The sequence below is a fragment of the Cajanus cajan genome, chromosome 8, assembly GCF_000230855.2.
Source record: "Cajanus cajan strain Asha chromosome 8, NIPB_CcT2T_4, whole genome shotgun sequence".
NCBI classification, from domain to species: Eukaryota; Viridiplantae; Streptophyta; class Magnoliopsida; order Fabales; family Fabaceae; genus Cajanus; species Cajanus cajan.
The window spans coordinates 6600922-6623616 of record NC_138524.1 but is presented as its reverse complement, the minus strand read 5'-3'; the positions used below and the strand labels follow the sequence as shown (position 1 = coordinate 6623616).

At 30.0% G+C, this 22695-nt stretch overlaps 2 protein-coding genes across 2 annotated transcripts; both read left to right on the top strand.

Moving 5' to 3' along the window:
• Positions 1 to 1210: 1210 nt before the first annotated feature.
• LOC109798892 (dof zinc finger protein DOF3.6) lies at positions 1211 to 2867 on the top strand. Its single transcript, XM_020359322.3, has 2 exons — positions 1211 to 1475; positions 1648 to 2867. Exons 1-2 carry the CDS (start codon positions 1425 to 1427, stop codon positions 2518 to 2520), a joined length of 924 nt encoding a protein of 307 aa, XP_020214911.1. The 5' UTR covers positions 1211 to 1424; the 3' UTR covers positions 2521 to 2867.
• Positions 2868 to 18151: 15284 nt separating this feature from the next.
• Positions 18152 to 19958, top strand: LOC109798843 (dof zinc finger protein DOF2.2). The gene is made up of 2 exons (XM_020359247.3): positions 18152 to 18396; positions 18568 to 19958. The coding sequence occupies exons 1-2, from the start codon at positions 18346 to 18348 to the stop codon at positions 19426 to 19428; spliced, it is 912 nt and encodes a 303-aa protein (XP_020214836.1). The 5' UTR covers positions 18152 to 18345; the 3' UTR covers positions 19429 to 19958.
• Positions 19959 to 22695: the final 2737 nt, after the last annotated feature.

The following is a 22695-nucleotide window of genomic DNA, read 5'->3' as shown; positions in this document are numbered from 1 at the left end:
AACTATGAAATTGGAATTATTCTTTAGTCACGAATAGTCAATAAATGCTTATATTACCTTCTAATCCCTGTGGATACGATATTTTTACTACTTGAACGGCCGGTATACTTGCCGTGTTTGAGACCGTTGATAGAATTAAACGAATTTACAAATATTAACAAAAGCACTTCAACGGAAATCTCAACAGTATCTCTTGTACTCAACTTTTAATATATATATTCACTTTAATTTATCAAAAGAAAATGTAATATTTATAGTTTTTTTTAACAAAATCACAAGTGTCTTTTTATTTTATCTAAGTTGATTCACGCAATTCGGTGACCAATGTTCGTAAAATTTTGTAATTGCCTAAGATAATATGCTTTGCTATTTTTCTTTTTGAAAAACCAATATTATATATTTATTTTAAAAGAAAATACCAATCATTTAAATTTGTTTTTAATCAAGGAATTGAAGATTAGTATACTTACTTGGTTTGCCGTATAAATTTCCTTTTTTTTTTTTTTTCCGTGCATCTAACTTTAAAGAAATGCTTGCAAACTTAGCATGACATTTGACACTTAATTTTGTTTTTTCAAGCTCCTTTCCTAAACCCTATATAAGAGTGGATCCGTAAAGCACAACTCTAATGATCGTGTTTCCCTTATATCCACAACAAAATCCTGTTCAAAATAAATTTTTAATGTATTTGTGGCATAGATGGAGTTGAATCTTAAATTATATAAATAGATAGATATCAATGGTCAACATATATCGTTTTCATTCATTTTTTTTTTTATATATATAATGAGCTAAGTGATTGTTTTCACTCTAAAGTGATAATAAGTTCACCTTTACAAATTAAAGAAGGACAATTATTTAAATGCTTTACGTCTACTGGACATTTAAGAAGAAAATATTTAGTGGACGAAATTTTTAATCAATGAGCTGCGTCTAAGGAGTGTGTTTACTGTTTAGAACCAGCTAGTTGAAAATATATTTCACCAGTTCAAAAGTTCATTTAATAAAATAACTTTGTTTAATAAAATGTATTTTTGACTAGTTGACACACATACGCATATGTACAGTATAATCATATACTAATTTTCTTTTTAAAATTTGTCTTCCATGCATGGGAGCCACTACCCATTTTTGATGAACAAATTTATAGACCAACCCATTACAAAAAGAAGCTTATAGGCTAAGAAACTTCGTCCACTCAAAACCCTAAAATTAAATAAAACAAAAAGAGATGAGAATGAGGGAATAAGTGCAAAGTAAAGAAATTAAAGCTTCTTCATGCTTGCTTTCCTCCACCCTCCTCCTCTTTAATGCTTTTTTCCCCCTTTCTTTCCTCTCTGGTATTCCCTTGGTGTGATTCTCCACCATCTCCCTAAAGAGCCATCAAACTTTATAAAAGAAAAACATAAAAGCATTCGAACACCATGGTTTTCTCCTCTATTCCAGTCTTTGTAGATCCCCCCAATTGGCAGCAGGTAAGGTTTTCCTCAAATTTCAGCCACAGCTTCTGAACCCTAAAAAGAAAGTGAAAAAAATAATTGCAAAAGATAATTATTCCTATTCCCTGTAATATCTCCCTGAATATACCAGATTTTGTTTTCATCATATAATTAAGTTTTTTTTTTTCACCCTTGATCTGTTCTGCAGCAACCAAACCATCCTCAAGCAAATGGCAGTGATAACACTCAGCTTCTTCCACCTTTACCTCCACAACAGCATCATGTGGGAGGTTCTGTGGGTTCAATCAGGCCGGGGTCTATGGCAGATCGAGCTAGGTTAGCTAAGATACCACCTCCAGAAGCAGCTCTCAAGTGTCCACGTTGTGAATCCACCAACACCAAATTTTGCTATTTCAATAACTATAGCCTCTCTCAACCACGCCACTTCTGCAAGACTTGTAGGCGTTATTGGACAAGAGGGGGTGCTCTTAGAAACGTTCCTGTGGGTGGAGGGTGTCGTAGGAACAAGAAGAACAAAAGGAGTCGCTCTAAATCTCCTGCATCATCGGAGAAACAAACACTTTCTGGTTCCTCAAGTTCAATCCCTTCTGCTGGAACCACCACTCACGACCTAAGTGGCCAGTTGCCACAACCTCCTAACCTTCCCTTCATGTCTTCCCTTCACAACCTGAACCGTTATGCTGTTGGAAACATGGGTCTAGGGTTGCGTGATATTCACGAACAGAACAATCACATAGGGTTTCAAATCGGTGGTAATTCTGCAGCTGCTGGGGGAGGAATGGACCAGTGGCGCTTGCAGGAGGTTCCTTTCTTGAACGGTTTTGAATCAGCTTCGGGTGGCTCGTACCCTTTTCAAAATGAAAGTATTGAAGCAGCTTCTGCTTTGGTTGGAAATATCGCTACGAATTCTAGGGTTTCTCAGATGCCATCAGTTAAAATGGAAGAAAGTGGAGCTATGAATTTGTCAAGAGCACCACTGAGTGTCTCAGAAAATAACCAATACTATTCATGGATTGATATGTCAGGTCTTGCCTCTTCTTCTGCTAATCATCTCTTGTAACTTTGACCATATAACATGCATATGGTCAAATTCATAAACCCATCACTTCAATTGAACTTCTTTGCTTGAATTGTTACTTACTTCCAATCTCACCACCGTGCTTGATGGATCAGAGAAATTCTATCTCAAACGATTTGGATGTTCCACTGAACACCTAGCCTTGACTTCCAAGTTCCACTATCATCATCAGCTGACAGAAATTAACGCAGACATGGTAGAATTGATATCTTCTTGTAATTTCAATTCCGGTCATTGATTTGTGTTTATGTTTTGTTTTCATCCAGTTGAGTATTTTGTGTACTATACATATGGGCTTGCTTTAATTGTATAACTGTGTGTGCATGTAATTCCTCCTCTCCCTCTGAATCATAATTATATCTATTTCCTAAAATTAAATTGGTATGGTATGAGAATATAATTAAAGATCATGATCGCTTGTGCAATTATATAATTACACATTATGTGCATGATAATTGTATTGTATGCGATGGATTATGAAATTTCTGCATGGTTGAGGATGATGACTGGTGAGTGCAAATCAAGTCAAATGAATAATAAGCTAATGATGGTGCCGACTATTTCAGCATTACATAATTTAAATGATTGTGGCCCATGAGCCCACAAAATGTGGCACATACTTGGAAGTGGTACATAGTACCCTATCCTTTCCGGTTTTTGTGTGGGAAAACCACCTATGCTTGGCTTTTATATATATACCAAGAATAATTCATAATGGATAGTAAAAACAAATTTCTTTAGAAGTGTAAAAATCATTAAAATAAGTTTGTCTTTTTTAATAAAGTTTTTTCTATAAGCATGTTGGAAAATCAGTAATATATTAATTATGTTAGACTTGCTTAGCTTTTTGACGCCCACTTGACTCCTTATGACTGTGATGCATTTAGTCATGCAATGGGGCTAACCATGTCCTAATCTCGTCTTCTTTTGTGATATGTATTTCTCATGCACGTGCATGGCTACCTTTGTAGTTTCTACCATTATTTCTCTCTCCTTTATGGGTGGCCTCACACATTAGACAGAGAGACAGAGAGAAGAGTACACGCAGATTAAGGCTGCAAATAGTGCCTTTACAACTAAAATTTCGAAAAATTAAGTTGTAAGCTTTTGGCATGAAAATGAGCGCAAAAAAAGCAGGAACCTGTCAAAACAGATAGGGAATTAGATTCCAACATCACCAACCCATCTTGTACCTTTAACCGTTAAAAAGTTAGAATCATCCGCGTTAAGATAGACATTATTTACCAGTTTCTTTCTTCTTCTTCTTCTTCTTCATCTTTTTTTTTTTTTTTTTCCATCTTAAACGTATCATACATCATTAGCTTTCATATTTATTTATGACATAATCAAAATTATATGTACGATTAACACATTAATATAAATACGAACTAATTTTATTATTTACAAAATTTACTATTGTATGAAAGTTATAACATGTATATATGTAATGTTGAAACAGTAAGAATTAAGTAAGGTACCTAAAGTTAATATTATTTTTAAAACTTTCCTAAGGCCAAATTCATGTAGAAATATACAATGGTGTCTCCAGATAAAATTTGATACATTAAGAATTATTATTTTTTTGGATAAAAAAGAATACTTCATACTCATCAAGTTAAATCTTACAGAGATAAAGTATTATCTCTAATTGCGATTTCATGTTCCGGATGAGAATTGAGTCTCAATACATCCTTAATTAAAAAGCACACAAGTGATAAACTACTTGATACTTTAATTTAGTATAAAATTAAGACTAACCTACCTTGTTTCTGCAATAAATAAATAAATAAATAAATAAATAAATAAAAAAAAATATATATATATATATATATATATATATATATATATGTATATATATATATAAGATAAATGTAACTACCTTGTGTTTAAAATAAATTAAACTATAAAAACTAGAAAGTTCTAAAATAATTTTGATTGATTTCCTTACATGATCTCTTTTCTCTCATTTGTTTTCAACTGTGTTATGTTTTGACAACAATTTCTACAGAATAAAAAAAAAATGTGTAATGTACACTATCTTATAATTTAAGAAGATTAATTTATTGTTTTAATTTGGGGTTTTAAAGATAAATTACACTACACATAATTTTATCACATTAAAAAATCAAATATTTAATATAACATTTGATATTTGAACTTTCCAAAAATCTTTAATTAGGTCATTCATCTTTTTTATATTTTGTAATTTAATCTTTATAATTAAAAATTCATTTACAATATGTTATATTTCAAAAAAAAAAAATATTCTCGTACCTATACAATCACATGATATTATCATTTCATGTTATCATCCATGTGTATCGGGTTTAATTCTTACTTGTTAAAATTTCTTTAATCTTCCTAATCATAAATATTCTAGAATAGTAGGAAATTTTTACAAGTATAGATTAAAAGATGATATATATGGATGATGATATAAAATAAAAAATTGATATGTTTGTCTAGATATAATTATATAAAAAAAATGTTTTTTGTGAAATGTCACGAATTTTTGACTCAAGAGACTAAATTACAAAATATAAAAAAGATAAAAAAGTTAATTAAAAAAGTGGATTTTGAGACCTAACTAAATTCTTAAAAAATTTAGGAAAGAAATGATGCATTGAACCTAATTAAATTATTCCTTACTCGTGACTATCACAAACTCATAATATTGTAATGTTAATATCAAAACGTTTTTATAACTTAATCCTTGATAGAGAAAAAATAATAACAATAATAATGAAACGTAAGTTAACTACCTTACTGATATATTATATGAAAAAAAAAGGATATACCATTTACTTTAACAAATCATAGTTATGAGTAAACTATCAAGTTTTTCACGTATTACATGAGTATTTTTAAATTAATTAAAATTTGTGAATAAAAAAATTAAAGAGAATGATAGATATTTTCAATTTTCATTATTAATAGTAAATATTATATTTTATTAAATAATAATGAAACCATGAAGAAAAAAAAACTTGGAAATATATTGAGGAGAAATTAGAAAGTAAATTATTTGAATTAATAATTCACCATTGATAAGGCTCATATTTACTTATTTTTGGTTACATTTTCTTGAGTAATATCAACTCTTTCATTCAACTCTGCACATTCTTTATCCTTTTTTGATCTAATTTTTGTGCATACATAGCTAACTTGAAAATTATCTAACAATATCTTGATACATCTCCTTTTTGTATAGGTATATATTGATTATAGAAGTGGTTGGTATTGAGGATCCTTGGGATTAGAGCTGTCAAAGTGAGCTCATCCCGGTGAGACAACTCGGCCCACCACGGGTTCGAGCCAGGTTGGGCAAAAAAAAAAATTAAAAATTTCAGTACGAGCTAATTTTGAACCCGTGGTGAGCCGGACTGACCCACCAACCCGTAATAAAAAAATGAATAGTTATTGGGCCAATACAGCCCATTAGGGTTTCATTTGAACTTCAGAAATCACTTTAGAGTTTAGATCCTCTCACTCTCACACCCTCAAACAGACCTTCTCACTCTTACATCGCACCGCTCCGCACCAGCCACCATAGTTGCCACCACACCACACCATAAGCCACCGCACCACACCGCATAACTACCACCACATCGCACCGCGCGTATCACGAGTCGTCGCATGCACCGCGAGCCACCGCACGCATTGTGAGGCACCGCAAGCCACCGCGCCGCATTGTGAGTCGCTAGCCACTACGCGCACCGTGAGCCATCGCAAGCCACCATGAGCAAATCAGGTATATTCTGCATCATTTTTTAATTATAAATTAGGTGAGCCAACCCGTTTAACCCACCAACCCGTGGTGGGTCGGGCCGAGTTCAACTTTTTTGAGCTCACTAATAAATAAGCCGGGTTGGGTTGGCCCACCAAATGATCAACCTGTGGTGGGCCGGGTTACCCGTTTTGACAGCTCTACTTGGGATAGAGACTTGCCAAAGCTAGAATCAAAAGAATTAAGGAGTTGGAAATGCCATTTGTGCCAGGCTTGAAAACTCGTGTTGGACTTAATTGGTTCAAGGCAAAGAGCATTAGTTTCTAAAACACGTTAGCGTCCGATGTGAAACTAAATGACATCGGGCGCGAGTCCTCTAACTTGGCTGCCTAACTCGTTTTAGGGCAAAACTTTGAGATTTTCTCCTCATTCACACATAGGATGAAGCCTTGGAGCTGTAGAAGGGATCCCTAGTGCTTGGGATCGTGTTGTGTGTGGATCTTTCCTTTGATTCTTTCATCTTCTCTTCCATCTCTATTTTATTTTTGACTTCATAGATTTGAGCAACTAGACCCGATTTTTGTGAGATTAGATGTAACCAACTAAACTCTTGTGTAATCTTTATCTTATTAATGATAAATGCATTTCATTCATTATTGTATTATGTTTTTATTCTTAAGGCTTGTTTTGGATTGATCTCTCATTGCTTGATATAAGGTCCATTGGGTATTGAGAAATAACCCTTGAAACTAGCTCCAAAACAAAATACCTAGTGGAAAATGTATCTAAGAATGGAGCTTAGCCCATTAGTAATCTTAAACCTCAGTCATTAATGTATGTTCATATGTTGGATACTCTAGGAATTGATGTTCAACATATGTTCCTCGACTCTTTCTCTAAGAGATTAAGTTTGAATATACTTGTGGATTGACTAAATAATGTATATATGCAACAAGAGAATAATTAATTACATGACTGTAAGGTTCGGTGAAGTATAACCCTCACAAATCCACAACATCATTCCTTATCTTTTCCATACACAAAATTGTTCGATAAAATTTCCCTTAAAGTAGTTTATGTTATTTGCTTTCATACTTAACACATATTACAATATGAAATTATTCTTTAATCAATAATAGTCATTAAATATTTATTTTACTTTATATAGTCCCTATGAATACTATCTTTGATATATTACTTATACGATCGATATATACTTGTCGTATTTTGGACCATGATTAGAAACATATTTATATTTAACGAGGAGACAAAATAACCCGAAGCAAAAATATATTATTAATAGTAAATATTATATTTTATTAAATAATAATAAATCCATGAAGAAATAAAACTTGGAAAATCGAAGAGAAATTAGGAAGTGAATTATTTGAATTAATAATACACCATCTTTTAATTAAATTATCTAAAAGTATATATTTAATTTGATATAGTGTATTAAAATTTAAAAGTAATTTAATTAAAATTAAATAATTTAAATTGAAATTATATTTAAAAGATCATGTTTGAAAGGAGTAAAAGCTTATAAATAAATAAAAAATTAGACAGTTAATACAAGAGAAAACGAATGACTTAAATGAAATATATATATATATACTCCGATGTGAAAACTGAAATTTATAATTTAATTACCTGATAGATTTTTATCATTTTTAAAAAGAATTTACCTAATCACAGTTCTCTTAGCTTATAATTTCAGACCGTGTAAAATGCATATATCGCGAAATTAATCATATATAGATCGAGTTCATCATGTTCATGGTCAGCTAATTAAATTGACTCGAGCAATAATTTGCTTATTCTCAGAGTATCCTATGCTAATTAAACTTTCTTTCTGTCGCTATCCCTTAAAAACACTTTATGACGTTGGTTTAAAAGTTGAGTAATGATATTATTGGTCCACCTCCAAAATGAGATATATTGGGTGGAAAAAAAACTGGTAGAAAGAAAACTGAGTGAAGGTGAAACAGAAGAGAAAATGGATGGATGATAAGTATTTTTCCATAAAAGTGACTCGAAATTTAAGTGAAATTTCATGTAAGAAAAATCAACTAAAATATTATCTACAATTCCAAACCAAGCAAACTCTACGAATTGAATACCATGAACCTATACCCAAAACATAGTCTTCACTAACTAAAAGAGGAAAAGAACGGATTATTATTATTTTCTTGTTTGTAAATTGATTTACGAAACATGAAAATAGAAGTACGTACGTAAACGTAGCCATCTTTGTTTCTTATTTTTATTTTTTTCATCTTGATCACGTTCTTCCCCCTTTCCTTATTCCGAATGAAACCACAACATCCTTTACCTAATAATCAACATCAGAAAAGCTAAAAGAATTATATTTTGGGAGTAGAAAACGATAGAACAATGTTGTTGTATGGTTGTTGGGAATGGAATACTAAAAAAAAAATTATAAAAAAAAAAGAGGAAGAAGATTGAAGAGTATAACTATGTCCATATCGGGGAGGATGCATGGAAACTGGAAAGAAATAAGTAATGGGTTGGTTTGGGGTTTGGCGTTTTCCAATTTCCATTGTGCAGTGTCGACATCATATCCATTGCAATTTGAGGACGTAGAGTATATATTCCGATTCCGTAATAGAGAAATGTAAGGAAAGTAGTGTTATAATGGGATGGGACCCTCCAATGGAAGGATTCTGGTGCCGACCGTAAGCATCTCATGACAAAAATGATTGACGTTGATTCCATGCAATAGTGCATTGTGGTACATAACTTTGACCCCACACTCCACTCCCATGCATACCACAAACTATCTTTCTGGTTTTGCCCTTTGCCACTGTTTTCACTTTTTTTTTTTCTTCTTTCTTTTTAAGTCGCATGTATTTTTATAGTCGATTATCGTGTATATTAATTAAAATAGTATTTGGTCATTGGAAGTTATACCCGGTAATACATATCAGTCATTAGTAATGAATTTTGTAATATTATAGACGCATTTGATTAGGGGTTTTCACAGTGTAGTTTAATTTGATATTTGTTTTAAAATATTCATTTAAACCAAATAAAAAATTAAATGTAGTTTGATTTAATTTGGTTTGAATGAATTGTCAAATTAAACTAATCTTTTGTGGTTTGATTTAATTTAATTTTTGTAATTCTAAAAATGAATTAAAAATATATAATATTGCTGGGCACTGAGGGAGTTACCACACATATACACATGTCTCCATATTGATAAAATATTTTCTGTTTTGGGCTCAAGCCCTGACGGTTTTTGCTTTTGGACATCACCCAAAAGGTCTCTCAACCAATAGAGATAATTGTGTGTATATAAACTCATGTTCATCATCTTGTTTGAACGATGTGAGATTTTGCTTGCATCCCAACAATCCTCCCCTACAGCGGAAACTACGAGTATTATCCGATGGTGGCCCCACAGAGCTCACTCACGCTCAGAGTGCTTGCACCACCGCTCCATCATGACCTCCCTCATGACAGTAGGATACGCCTCCTAACCCCCGTGTTACCAGGAAGCCTCTCTTCCACAAATATTATATTATTTATCTAAAATTGTATATAAAAAATAAAGTTAAAAGTATACAAATATTAAAATATATCAATCATTTAATATATTTAACATCAATTTTATTTTATTATTATAGTAAAAATATTCCTTTAATAAAATTTTAGTTATCATATTAATTTTTTTCTCATATATATAGTTTGTCCCTTTAAGAAATTACTATTTTTGAACGTTATAAATAAATCATAATTTTTCTTTCTAAAATTTAATGTAGCGACTTATATAATTTTATAAAATACCTTTTAAATATTACAACGTATATTTGGGGAGAAAAATAACTTTTAATAGCTTACAATTTTATAAATTACTTTTATACTATGTGTCAATTTTGTGATTTTTTGATTGAGTTAGTTCAATTTTAAATACTATGTTTGATACATATAAAAAAGTTACTAGAGATAACTTTTTGTTTGATTTGTACATTGTTTAGTGAATAATAAACAACACAAATGAAATAATGTTAAATTTATTAAAATATCTTTTTAATATTAACTATTATTATTATTATTATTATTATTAGTATTAGTATTATTATTAATGGGACGATAATGATAATTAAGAATCATTGTAACGATGATCGTAACATTGGTGATAATGTTAGTGTGGTGACATCAACAATAATATTACATACTCTAATAGGGATAGGGTGGTGGTAGTGGCATGGGTGATGACAACGGTAGTAATGGTAGTTAGTGATAATGGTGGTTCTATTAGGTGATAATAATGATAAAGATTAAGGTAATATTAGTATAATATTATGGTAGTGAATATTTTGATACTTAAGATAAAAAATTGTTCCATGACTTATTAAATAACAAGAAAACAAACTTTTGTCATATTCTTCTTCATTTTTTATCCTATCTCATTACATTCTTGTAAATCAAACATAAAATAATTGTATTTATTTTGACTACATAAAATAATTGTATTTATTTTGACTAGTATCATAATTTTTAATCGATTAAATAAATCTTATGTAGATTATGTTCATAGACAAAAAAAATCATTTGAATGAGTTGATGTATAAATTTTTTTTCTTTCAAAATATTTAACACAATTACATATTTAAAATTCATTCTCATGAAAAATGCATAAAGGAAAACAGACAAATCCTAATTGAAAGTATAGGATGCGGGTCCAAAACAAAATTGTGAATGAGATCGAAAAAGTAGATTGTAAGATAAATGTTTATACTTTCAAAAAATGATTGTCGTGAATTGAATAGAGCCGTGTATATATGTGAGGAAAAGAGTTGCTCTTTAACAAAGATTTTTTTTTTTGAAGGATTAGTATTATGGTTTTCGGTTGTAGAGATAGCTTTCAACATTATTGGGGCATTATTTCATATGATAAAGTTTGATGGATTTATGAAGTGTTCATAGACCTATTATATACTCTAAAGAAACGGGAAAATTAACGAAATTGTACCTAAATATATACCAAAACTGAAACTTGCACAAAAAAGGTACAAATTCAAACGTCAATTGCTCTATCTCACCCATTTTAAATTTTACTCAATTTGATAATTAATGGAATAAAATTTTCATGCACTAAAAGGGAGAGAAATTCCATGTTTGTCTGAAAGGGAAATTGGATGTGAAGGGCTCAGGCGAATCATCGCAAGTCAACGTTTTTGTATTTATATAATTTAGATTCTCTCATATTTACAAGAATTTTGTTATAACAATGATTGGAAATTTCTCTCCAATTTCTCTTTGGTGTAACACATGCTATGGCTGACGACTTACTATTTCTAATACTTGATTATAATTAACCTTACACAGTAAAGTCAAGTCTCAACGTAGGAACAACACAGCATTTCTCGTCTCAAAAAGTAGGTCAAGTAAAGTAAAGTCAAGTCGCATATTTAATAACTTGGAATCTCAAACCTTGTTTTTAAGAAATGAGATATGTTTTTATTTTTTTTGTCTTTTATGGTGTCCTCCCACTAACAAAATTTTGTATTTTCAGTGATTCTTTTAAATAAATATCCCCCGTCATTACTTTAAAATTTTCATAAATATAATTATTTTATGTGAATTTAAATCAACAAAAAATTGCAATTTTTTTAAAAGATTTTCCTGTGAATTATCTTATAAATACATATCTGTAGGAAAATCTTGATGTTTCCCACAATTTTACCATGGAATTGTTTGCATGAAATTTTCAGCAGAAAATTCACATGAAAATTAAGTTAAATAAAGAGTTACAGTAAAATCTGTATAGGAATTTCGTGTAGATTTTTCTACATTTTCACTTGGAGAGGATTTATTTGGAATCTGCATGAAAATCTTCAGGATTATTTTTCTTCTATTTAATTATATTAAATATAAACCTTTATCCTTTTTTAAAAAATTTCTTTTATGAAAGAGTTTATAGAGATTTTTTAACTTATCTAATTCGATTTTTATTTATTATAATTATTTATTAATTAAATATTAATATTTTAAAATAAATTATCAATAAATGTAAATAATATTTTTTATTATAATAAAAATTATTTATCAAAAATATAAAATATGCTTTATATGTTTAAAAATACATATGTATACTAATTTTAAATATAATTTATATATTTAAATATAATATTTATTTATATATAATTTATTATAAATTTAATTATATATAATAAATTAATAAACATGCTAAAATACTAGTTAGATATAATTTTAATTTTAAATGTATTTTTTAAAAAATATTTTAAAACAAAATCTTATAAATTTTAATCTCATGTTTTCGCTACAAAATAATAATTTTGAAATAAATTTAAAAATAGCTATCAAAATAAAAATATTGAAATATAATTTAATTTAAAAGTGAGTTTTTACGTTTTTAACTATACAATTTAAACCAAATATAATTCGTTATTTAAATTCATTGTTTATTTTATTTTATTAAATATATAAAATAATTCAAAATAGTTAGTTTTAATTATTTTATATAGAATAAATTAAATTTGATATTTTGTTGCATTAAATTTTTTTTTGTTAATCACATTCAAAAAAATAAAAATTACAATTAAATTGTAAAATAAAATAATATTTTAATTAAATTAAATAATTAAAAAAATTTATGATATTTGAAAAAGGTTTAACATTCATTCACATTTTATTAAAGTTGTCAATTTGAGACTTCCAATGAATTGACCCAATCACCTTGCAAATAAAGTTAGATTGGATCTTAAAAAAGAATTACTTAAACAGAATCATAATATTTTGTCCTAGTCCACTAAGTTTGACAGATCAAATAAGCTCAGGTCAAGTTCATAAGCTTAAGAGTTGATGACCTGTTAAACTAATAATTTAAATTAACACCAAACTATAAATAGTAATAATTATAAAATAATAGAATAAAATATAATAATATTATAATAATAATAGCCTTTCACTTTTTTGTATTTGTTAACAGTTATAATTATACGCTTAGAGTTATAATTAGTTGCTGGCAAAGTTTCTTCACTCCCATATCTCATTACCCCTATGATGGTTTGATCCTATAACTCATCATCTTTGTTTTGTTTGTCAAAGAAAGTATAGTCACTTTCGTACTTGCATGAGATAACAACTCACCGTGCTTGTACATGAGATAACATCTCACCGACACTTCATTTGCTTTGTTGCCTTTGATTTATTTATCAATTTGTTATTTGAGCATTAAATTATGAACAATATAACATGATTTAAAAAATAATCAAGTTTGACTTTCAACTTTAAGAAAAGGAATAACAAACATAATCAATATAATTTATATACAAATATTGCTAGAATAACTTTTGTAATTAATTTCTAGTAACATGATGTTTTATGACTGCACAAAAATAACTAGATGTTTCATAACAATATATAATATTAATTAATTGTATTATAATTTTTTTTATTGTAAAAAAAATTGATTTAATTTTTTAAATGTATTATTTTTCTAATTTAGCTTGATGGTCGAACTTGGACCAAATTCAGCTAAAAAAATAGCATCCTAAAAAAATATAAATTACGTCAACCTAACTTAAAATAATATTTAACTTGTATTGTTTAGACTGATTAGGTCATTCTTACCCTTTTAACACCTTAAATTTAAACTCTATCAAAAGATCTAACTTAATTAGTTTAACATAGTGTTTAAGTATTATAAACCTCTGATACATATATTTAAACATATATTTAAACCACATGGGTTAATTAAAAAAGAAATTCACCCTCTTTTTACCCTTAACATTCAATCATCCATTTATTCCCTTATGTGGAATTGGATACCAAGAAGTCATTTAAACTTAAAAGTTTGTTCAAGTTTATTCAAAATTGAGCTCTTATCACAATAGTTGTTCATTTCATTTGACAGCATACAAATCAATAAGGTCTAATGCATAGTCTGGTTTGCCACTGTTTAGTCACTTTAATTAGCTGCATAGAAATAATGTCATTATATTATTTTTAAAAGTGAGAAACTTAGTCTTGAAATTAATAGTATTTGAATTGATCAAATTTAGATCATGGAGTTGGTTGCGTATTAGAATTAAAGACTTCTTCTTTTCACTTTATGAGTCGTCCATGAACCACATGATACGTTTGAAAGAAGTGTGTTGGTCTTAAGGTACATATGGTTGTAGACGTTTACTTTTGTTAGCATGTATGAATGATATGAAGTAAAATGTAGGGATATTTGGTAGGTTTGATCTGGTTGTAAGTTTGTAGGTTCTATTATTGATATATGTTGGTTTGATCAGCTTTGTTTCTAATTTATAAGTTTTTGTTTGTTTTTTAAAATGTTGGATACCCCTTGTAAAGCCCATGCCCATGCCCACCTCCTCCTCTCCCACCCTTCCACCAACACAGCCAAAACAAACAACCCCCTACTCCATAACTCCTAGTAGATTTTAAACAAGAAAAATCTAGGTGTCAAAATGATAGTCATGGTTTTCTATTTCATGTTTTTGAATTTTAAAATACATTCTACTTTGTTTCAAATATAAAACTATTTTTTCATTGGTTCTAATTTTAATCGATATAGAATGATGTTTTTAACTCAATTATTTAGAATGGATGTAAAATGGTTGTTTCAAATTAAAAGGGTAAAATAAGAAAATTAAAATTAAAAAAATATTGATATAAGAAAATATGTTTGTTTTAATATAATAAAGTGAACCACAAGATAGCTGGTAGACTCATTTTAATCTATCAATTCGTCTTCAACTCGATTTTTTATGGGTCAAAATAGAACGGGTCAAAACTAATTAATAAGAAAAAAATTTAACCCAGAATTTTAAAGCTTATTGATATATTGAAAATCTTCAATCCATCTGAATCACCCTGGGACAAAGAACCTTATAAGTACTGTGATAATTATAATCACAACTTAATAAAAATAATAATAATAATGACATTAATGATGTGACTCATTTGAGATGACATTTAAAATATGTATTATACTAATTAATAATAATGTGTGGCTTTTAATATTTTTTTTATTTTTTTTAATCTATTGCAAACTGTGGTATGGAAATCTAAAAAAAATAAAATAAAAAATTGTGGTTTTCTTTAAATTTTCAGTATTCTTAATTTTTATAATTTTTTCAAAAAAAAATAATAGGAATTTTACTTATACAGTACTTTTTCTACATCTTGTGAATTTAAAATTACCAACTAACAATATTGAAAAACAAAAGACTTGCAAAAGTTTGTATGAAATTATTTGAACTACATCCAAACAAAATCCTAGAACATTTACTTTAAAAAGTTGTTTTTGCGAATTCGTCAGCAAATAAACTTTTAGGGATTTAATTGCAGTCTTTCTCACGGCAATTTTTTTTAACTAATAGTAATATTTTAGAAAATTCAATACTTTACTATAAAAAGATATTAAGCTAAATAACATTTAATTTTCAATTCACGATTTTCGTTCTCGTTTTTATAATTATGCAATATATAATTTCGTTCTCTAATTTCGATTCAACTGTGAAATCTTCATGCATCGATTTATATCACATGCATGCAATAGCATGACGATAATACTGCTGAGTTAATTTCTAATATCTGCACGAACAATTTTTTAAAATTTAATTAACGGTCAGCATATATAAATTTGATGATTGAACTAAAGTTATCAATCTTTTTAAAATTGGAGAAGCAAAATTGCATATATTTTAAAATTGTAGACCGAAATTCCATATTTAAAGATAGGGAAATCACAATTACATTTTAAAAATTATATATGGAAATCAAAATTATAATTTAGCAAAAAAAAATACAAGAAAGTTTATTACGAGTTCTGAAATTCGTAACAAAAAAAATTATCTATGAAAGTTTTTCTTGAAAATCCACTGGGAAGTATGAACGTTTTTGTTAAAAATTTTCCATACTAATCCATTGAAAATTCCACAAGAAATGGGAAAATTTATTGTCATTGATAGACTCCCCCTTTTCTTAAATAATCATGAAAAACATAACAGTAGTCCTTTAACAGTGGATGCTAAAGTTATCCTCAAAGGGCATGAAGGCAAGATGATGCTTAACAACATATCAAAATTTCTTATCGACGAAGAAACGACATTGATCTCATCATCATCATCATCATCATGGTTGCATTTCATTCCCCATTCCCGACCCCATCTGAGTGCGACTCCGACCCACTTACAAAAAGAATATGTTGTTTTTCAGTCTACCACATTTTGGGGTCTTTGCACCGGAAAAAAAGCCCTCATCAAAGATAAAGCAAGGCAAAAATAGACAAAAGAAACACCTTAATTAATCAAGAGCCCTTAATTTTGAACTATTAATTATTGAAGCATTAAAGTTAAGAGGCAACTAGAAGATTTTGTCTAGCGACTTAAATCGATATTCATGATAAAGTTGGATAAACATAGCATTTCATGTATTCAAGTCGTAAGTGTTGGTGTTGTGCCCAAAAAGGATCTGACCACAACTTTAAACCTTGAATTGAATTTACTGGTTCTCACTATATAAAAAGGTAAAGCAATTAACGACTATCCCCAGTTATTTATTTATAATACAACACATTATATATGACAAATTTGCAAACTTTCTTTCCCCTTTCATGCTTTCTTTCTCAATTTACTTGTCTCATCTTTTCTTTAATTACTCCACTTGCCGCATCCTTTGCAAAATCGTGTTTTCAAAAAAAAAAAAAAAATCTGTCATATTAATTAGTGGGTGACTCGATGGGTGTGTTTCATTAGCAGACGCAAAACGATAAGAGTGATTATTCATATATATCTGAACGCAGTGCATATTTTTATTAATTTAACTATTATTTTTAAAATGAATCTTCAATTTTAAAAATTAACATTTAATAAAATATCAATAACTGATATCATAAAATTATTAAAAGTGACGAGTTTGCTTCAAAAAGATTATTTTATCCTTTAGTTTTATATTTTCTCTTATTTAATTCATTTTTTTATCTTGCAAACAATTGGATACAAAAAATGCAAAAGGATAAAAGAAATCATTTTCAGGAAATTAAACTTCAAAGTCTTTGGCCAACATTATTCAATGATTGAAAGATCTCCATTTTGTGGCATGCATTTGAAACTATAAATGCATTTTCATTTTGCCTGCCAGCCTATTAAATGAGTGAATGAATTATTTTACGTTCTTTCCATTTTTTTCTCATCTAGTACTCCCCAGTCATCCATAATTGTAGGGAATAGATGCACTTTTTCTCTTTGGTGTTAGCTAGTCTCCTTTACGGTGCACGGTTCGTTTTAGTTAACTTTATTACTTATTTCTGAATACTTTTGTTTTTCTAAACCTTGTATATGAATTAATAAATTGGAGTAGTACTCTTTATATTTTTTAAGCATAAAAAATCACATATGGTGGGATTAGAATAATATATCTGAATATCAGTATGACCATTTTACACCAGATAAAAATATTACATATACAGATGAATTGAAATCGTAGGGCTCTTGAAATAATTAGGTTTCAATTATAAGATCTACTCGAACGTGTGAAGTCCATAATTTTATTTTATTACATTTTGGTTGTTTTAGTATTTATTAAATAATGCTTTGGAGTATGTCAATCTGTCAGGTCGATGTTTATGCTTAAAATCTTTTGTTTGATTATGTAAGCTGATTCCACCATCAACCCATGAATAGACAGCGATTAGCAATGTTGCCACACACGCATATGTATAGTATAATCATAACTTTCTTTTTAAAATTTCCCTTCCATGCATGGTAGCCACTATCAACTTTTGATGCACAAATTTATAGACCAAACCAATAAAAAAAAGAAGCTTATAGGTTAAGAAACTTCGTCCACTCAAAACCCTAAAAATAAATAAAACAAAAAGATATGAGAATGAGGGAATAAGCGCAAAGTAAAGAAATTAAAGACTCTTCATGCTTGCTTTCCTCCACCCTCCTCCTCTTTAATGCTTTTTTCCCCTTTCTTTCTCCTCTCTGGTATTCCCTTGGCGTGATTCTCCACCATCTCCCTAAAGAGCCATCAAACTTTATAAAAGAAAAACATAAAAGCATTCGAACACCATGGTTTTCTCCTCTATTCCAGTCTTTGTAGATCCTCCCAATTGGCAGCAGGTAAGGTTTTCCTCCAATTTCAGCCACAACTTTTGAACCCTAAAAAGAAAGTGAAAAAAATTATTGCAAAAGATAATTATTCCTATTCCTTGTAATATCTCTCTGAATATACCAGATTATGTTTTCATCATATAATTATTTTTTGTTTTTCACCCTTGATCTGTTCTGCAGCAACCAAACAATCCTCAAGCAAATGGCAGTGATAACTCTCAGCTTCTTCCACCTTTGCCTCCACAGCAACCTCATGTGGGAGGTTTTGTGGGTTCAATTAGGCCAGGATCTATGACTATGGCAGATCGAGCTAGGTTAGCTAAGATACCACCTCCTGAAGCAGCTCTTAAGTGTCCACGTTGTGAATCCACCAACACCAAATTTTGCTATTTCAATAACTATAGCCTCTCTCAACCACGCCACTTCTGCAAGACTTGTAGGCGCTATTGGACAAGAGAGGGTGCTCTAAGAAACGTTCCTGTGGGTGGAGGGTGCCGCAAGAACAAGAAGAACAAAAGGAGTCACTCTAATAAATCTCCTGCATCATCAGAGAAACAAACACTTTCCGGTTCCAGTCACGAGCTAATAGGCCAGTTGCCTCAATCTCCTAGCCTTCCCTTCATGGCTTCCCTTCACAACCTGAACCGTTATGCTGTTGGAAACATGGGTCTAGGGATGCCTGACATTCATGGACAGAACGATCACACGGGGTTTCAAATTGGTGATGGTGCTGGTAATTCTTCAACTGCTGGTGGAGGAATCAATCAGTGGCGCTTGCAGCAGGTTCCTTTCTTCAACGGTTTTGAATCAACTTCGGTTGCTTCATACCCATTTCAAAATGAAAGTATTGAAGCAGTTTCTGGTTTGGTTGGAGATATGGCTACGAATTCTAGGGTTTCTCAGATGCCATCAGTTAAAATGGAAGAAACTGGAGCTATGAATTTGTCAAGAACACCACTGACTGCCTCAGAAAATAACCAATACTATTCATGGACTGATATTTCAGGTCTTGCCTCTTCTTCCGCTCGTCATGTCTTGTAACTTTGACCATGTAACATGCATATGGTCAACATTAGTAACCCCGTTACCTCAATTGAACTTCTTTGCTTGAATTGTTACTTCCTTTCAGTCTCACCACCGTCCTAGATGGATCAGAGAAATTCGATCTCAAACGATTTGGTTGTTCCACTGAATACCTTATCTTGACTTCCAAGTTCCACTATCATCATCGTTTGACAGAAATTAACGTAGATACAAAGAGTCTGTTTGGATTCAAGTTAAAAGTGTGTTTGAGAGTTTTTTTATTACAAAAAAAAAAAAAAACTATTTATTTTTAATAAAAAAAATTCTCAAAAATACTTATAAGCTTCTATCCAAACTTGCTCATAGTAGAATTGATATCTTCTTATTGTAATTTCAATTCCAGTCATTGATTTGTGTTTACGTTTTTTTTGTTTTTTTTTTGTTTTATTCAGTGAGTATTTTATGTACTATATATGGGCTTGCTTTAATTGTATAACTGTGTGTGCATGTAATGTTTTGTGTGTCTGCTATCTGACGTTGTGATCTCATTTCGGTACAAAACTTTAGTTTACTTAACACCTACTATCAGCTACATCACCCTAGTTAGCTACTATCGCACTAGATTTTGCCCATATTCAATTATCAGATTATGCTTATACCATCTAACACAAATACCTTGGAATACAAATAAAAGTTTCACATAATTGAATTATGAGAAGAAAAAAAATTTATAAAACATAATTTTTATTGATAAAAAAACTTTTGTAAGATAATCAAAAATAAAATTATAAAAATTTAAACTAATATAGACATATGTATAAATTGCGGTGTCTAACAAGATATCATAAAAGAAGAAAAGTGATGTTATTGTTTACGTACTTAAGAATGTGCTACTCCACGTTAGCTTTAGCCGAGGTTGTATTTCTCGGAACAAGTTTGTTTAAATTTCATGCTCGAGCTAGCACTTTATTTTCTTGGCAAACTTTATACAATTTTTTTTTCTCAATTTGTGAAACATTCTTGATGCAAAGCATAGTAGCATGCATATATATCCCATGCTGCATTCTATTGCTTTTTGTGATACGAATGTTTGTCATGCATCTTGGAATGGACATAATAGCAATAGCATACACAAGTTGTATAATTCAAGGTAAAGACCTAAGCGTCTGACACCATATGCAGACGATTTATTGTAAGTAAGTCTTTCCACTTTACTCATAGTTTTTTTATTTTCCTTTTCTTTTCTCTTTAGTCACTTTGAGTACTTTAGCCAGCCTTTGCCGGTGCCCAGAAGCTGGAGTTAAGTACTACTCACCTTCACTCTTAATAATGAGAAGTTCTTGGAAACTTGAGTGCGACAGTTATTTAATGTCCTAGAGCTACTCTTTACTTTTCCTCAATCGTGGTAAATTTTGTTTCCGACAAAGCTCTAGCTTCATATCGTACTTTTAGCATAATAGAATTGGGTAGTTTTTGTTCATTAAGATACTTGCTGTGCTAATAATTAACATGATCATACATGCCATGTGAGAGAAAGATACAAAATAATTACAATATAACTTTTCATGCTTTATTTATGTAGGTTTCATTAATTTAATTTTGTCTTTCTTTCTTTAATTATCATGATATTGTTATGTTAATTACTGACGTGAAAGTATTTAAAAAAATCACATACAATTTCTATAACAAGGATAGAAATCATATCTATTTCTGTCTTCAGATTAAAACGTGACACTCTTAATTTTCTTTCTCTCATGTCAATTTTAAATTACCAGACAAGAAAAGTACATAAGAAATGAACTCAGTAGTAATTTGGTTACATATAATTAACAAAGAAGAACGTGTGTGAAGTGTAGGGGAAAGGCGGAGAGGGAGAGATTGTGAAGAATTTTTATATACATTAGATTAGACATATCAGTCAAGGGTCAAACATAAGATATTGTAATTATCATATAAGATTCATAAGACGAGACGTGCGTGTTTGTCGATTTGAAGTTGAAAGTGGAAGACAAATGCCCAAATGTAACCATTGTAAGAAGACGCCAAAATCTCACTCAAAATCATGCAATTCTATATTCGTCCAAACTGAGCTTGGTGACTGTTCTAGAACTTCTTCAGCAGAATGATGCAAGATACAAACATTGATTGTTAATTATGAAATTCCTTTTGTGGCATGTTAATTACGCACTTGAATACGAAAGGAAAAGAAAAGAGATTCTACGGTCAAAATAAGTGTGACCTTTTTCTGCATGTTGGGGTCATTTCTCATCATATTATCCCTCTCTCAATATATATGCCTCTAATTTGGAGTGATCGATGGTGCCATTCGAAGATGAACAAACACAGTCAACAAAGATCTTCCACGCTAATAATTACAAACTTTATTATTCTAAAAAATCCCACCAGGAATTAATGAATTATCTAATAAAAAGAGGTACTATCATTGAGGTGATGATAACTTTTGTAAGAACCAATGCTACCTTTCAAGAACAAAAAAAAAAAAGCAACAAAAGACTAACACAGACAAAAGCTCTCTCCGTGTCTTTGGACGTAGGCAGTAAAAGGTCACCCCAGATTCCAAAAATGTCGGTGTGTGTTGGTCTCAAAGAAGAAGCATTGCGAGAGTTAAAGGAAAAGAAGTAAGGAGCAGTGTGGGTTAAATTGCGGAGTTTCTCTGCTATGGTGCGAATGATGGCTCAGAAATTCATGCATGCTTCATGGAATGGTCTTTGAACAATGTTTACAAACTTTCAATATTCATCCTTTCTAAACATGTGTTATATATATATATATATGGGCGGTATTGCATTATGTTAAAAAGTCTTTGCATTATTTAGATATCAAAATAAAGATAATTTATAAACACTTTTTTTTTCTTAATTCAAAGAAATATAGCTTAGATCATAAGGATATCAGTTAACTTAAATCGGAATATGTGACAAACCTCAAATTAAAAAGTTCCTAATACATGCTTCCTTTGTCTTACTTTATTTTCCCATCTTCATTATTACCTTCTATCATTTGCATCTTATTATTCTTTTTCTCCTTCACCTTCTTCTCTTTCCATGTTTCTTTCCCTTCTTTTTTCTTTTTACAGATGCGTGGGGACCTCTCCACCCTTCAATGCCAGAGACCGTTACCAACTTTTGTTAGAAAAGAAAAAGAAGAAAAAAAATCACCTTCTTAGTGAGAGTGAATTTAAAACTGAAACGAAAGTATACACTATGTCACGATCAATCTTGCAAACTTACCTAAATACCATTTATAGTACGTATGTATGTCATA

Bases quoted from the DNA above. Each gene is read 5' to 3' on its own strand.
- LOC109798892 (XM_020359322.3), top strand. From the start codon at position 1,425: ATGGTTTTCTCCTCTATTCCAGTCTTTGTAGATCCCCCCAATTGGCAG. The intron at 1,476-1,647 runs GTAAGGTTTTCC...TCTGTTCTGCAG, and splicing joins ATCCCCCCAATTGGCAGCAG to CAACCAAACCATCCTCAAGC.
- LOC109798843 (XM_020359247.3), top strand. From the start codon at position 18,346: ATGGTTTTCTCCTCTATTCCAGTCTTTGTAGATCCTCCCAATTGGCAG. The intron at 18,397-18,567 runs GTAAGGTTTTCC...TCTGTTCTGCAG, and splicing joins ATCCTCCCAATTGGCAGCAG to CAACCAAACAATCCTCAAGC.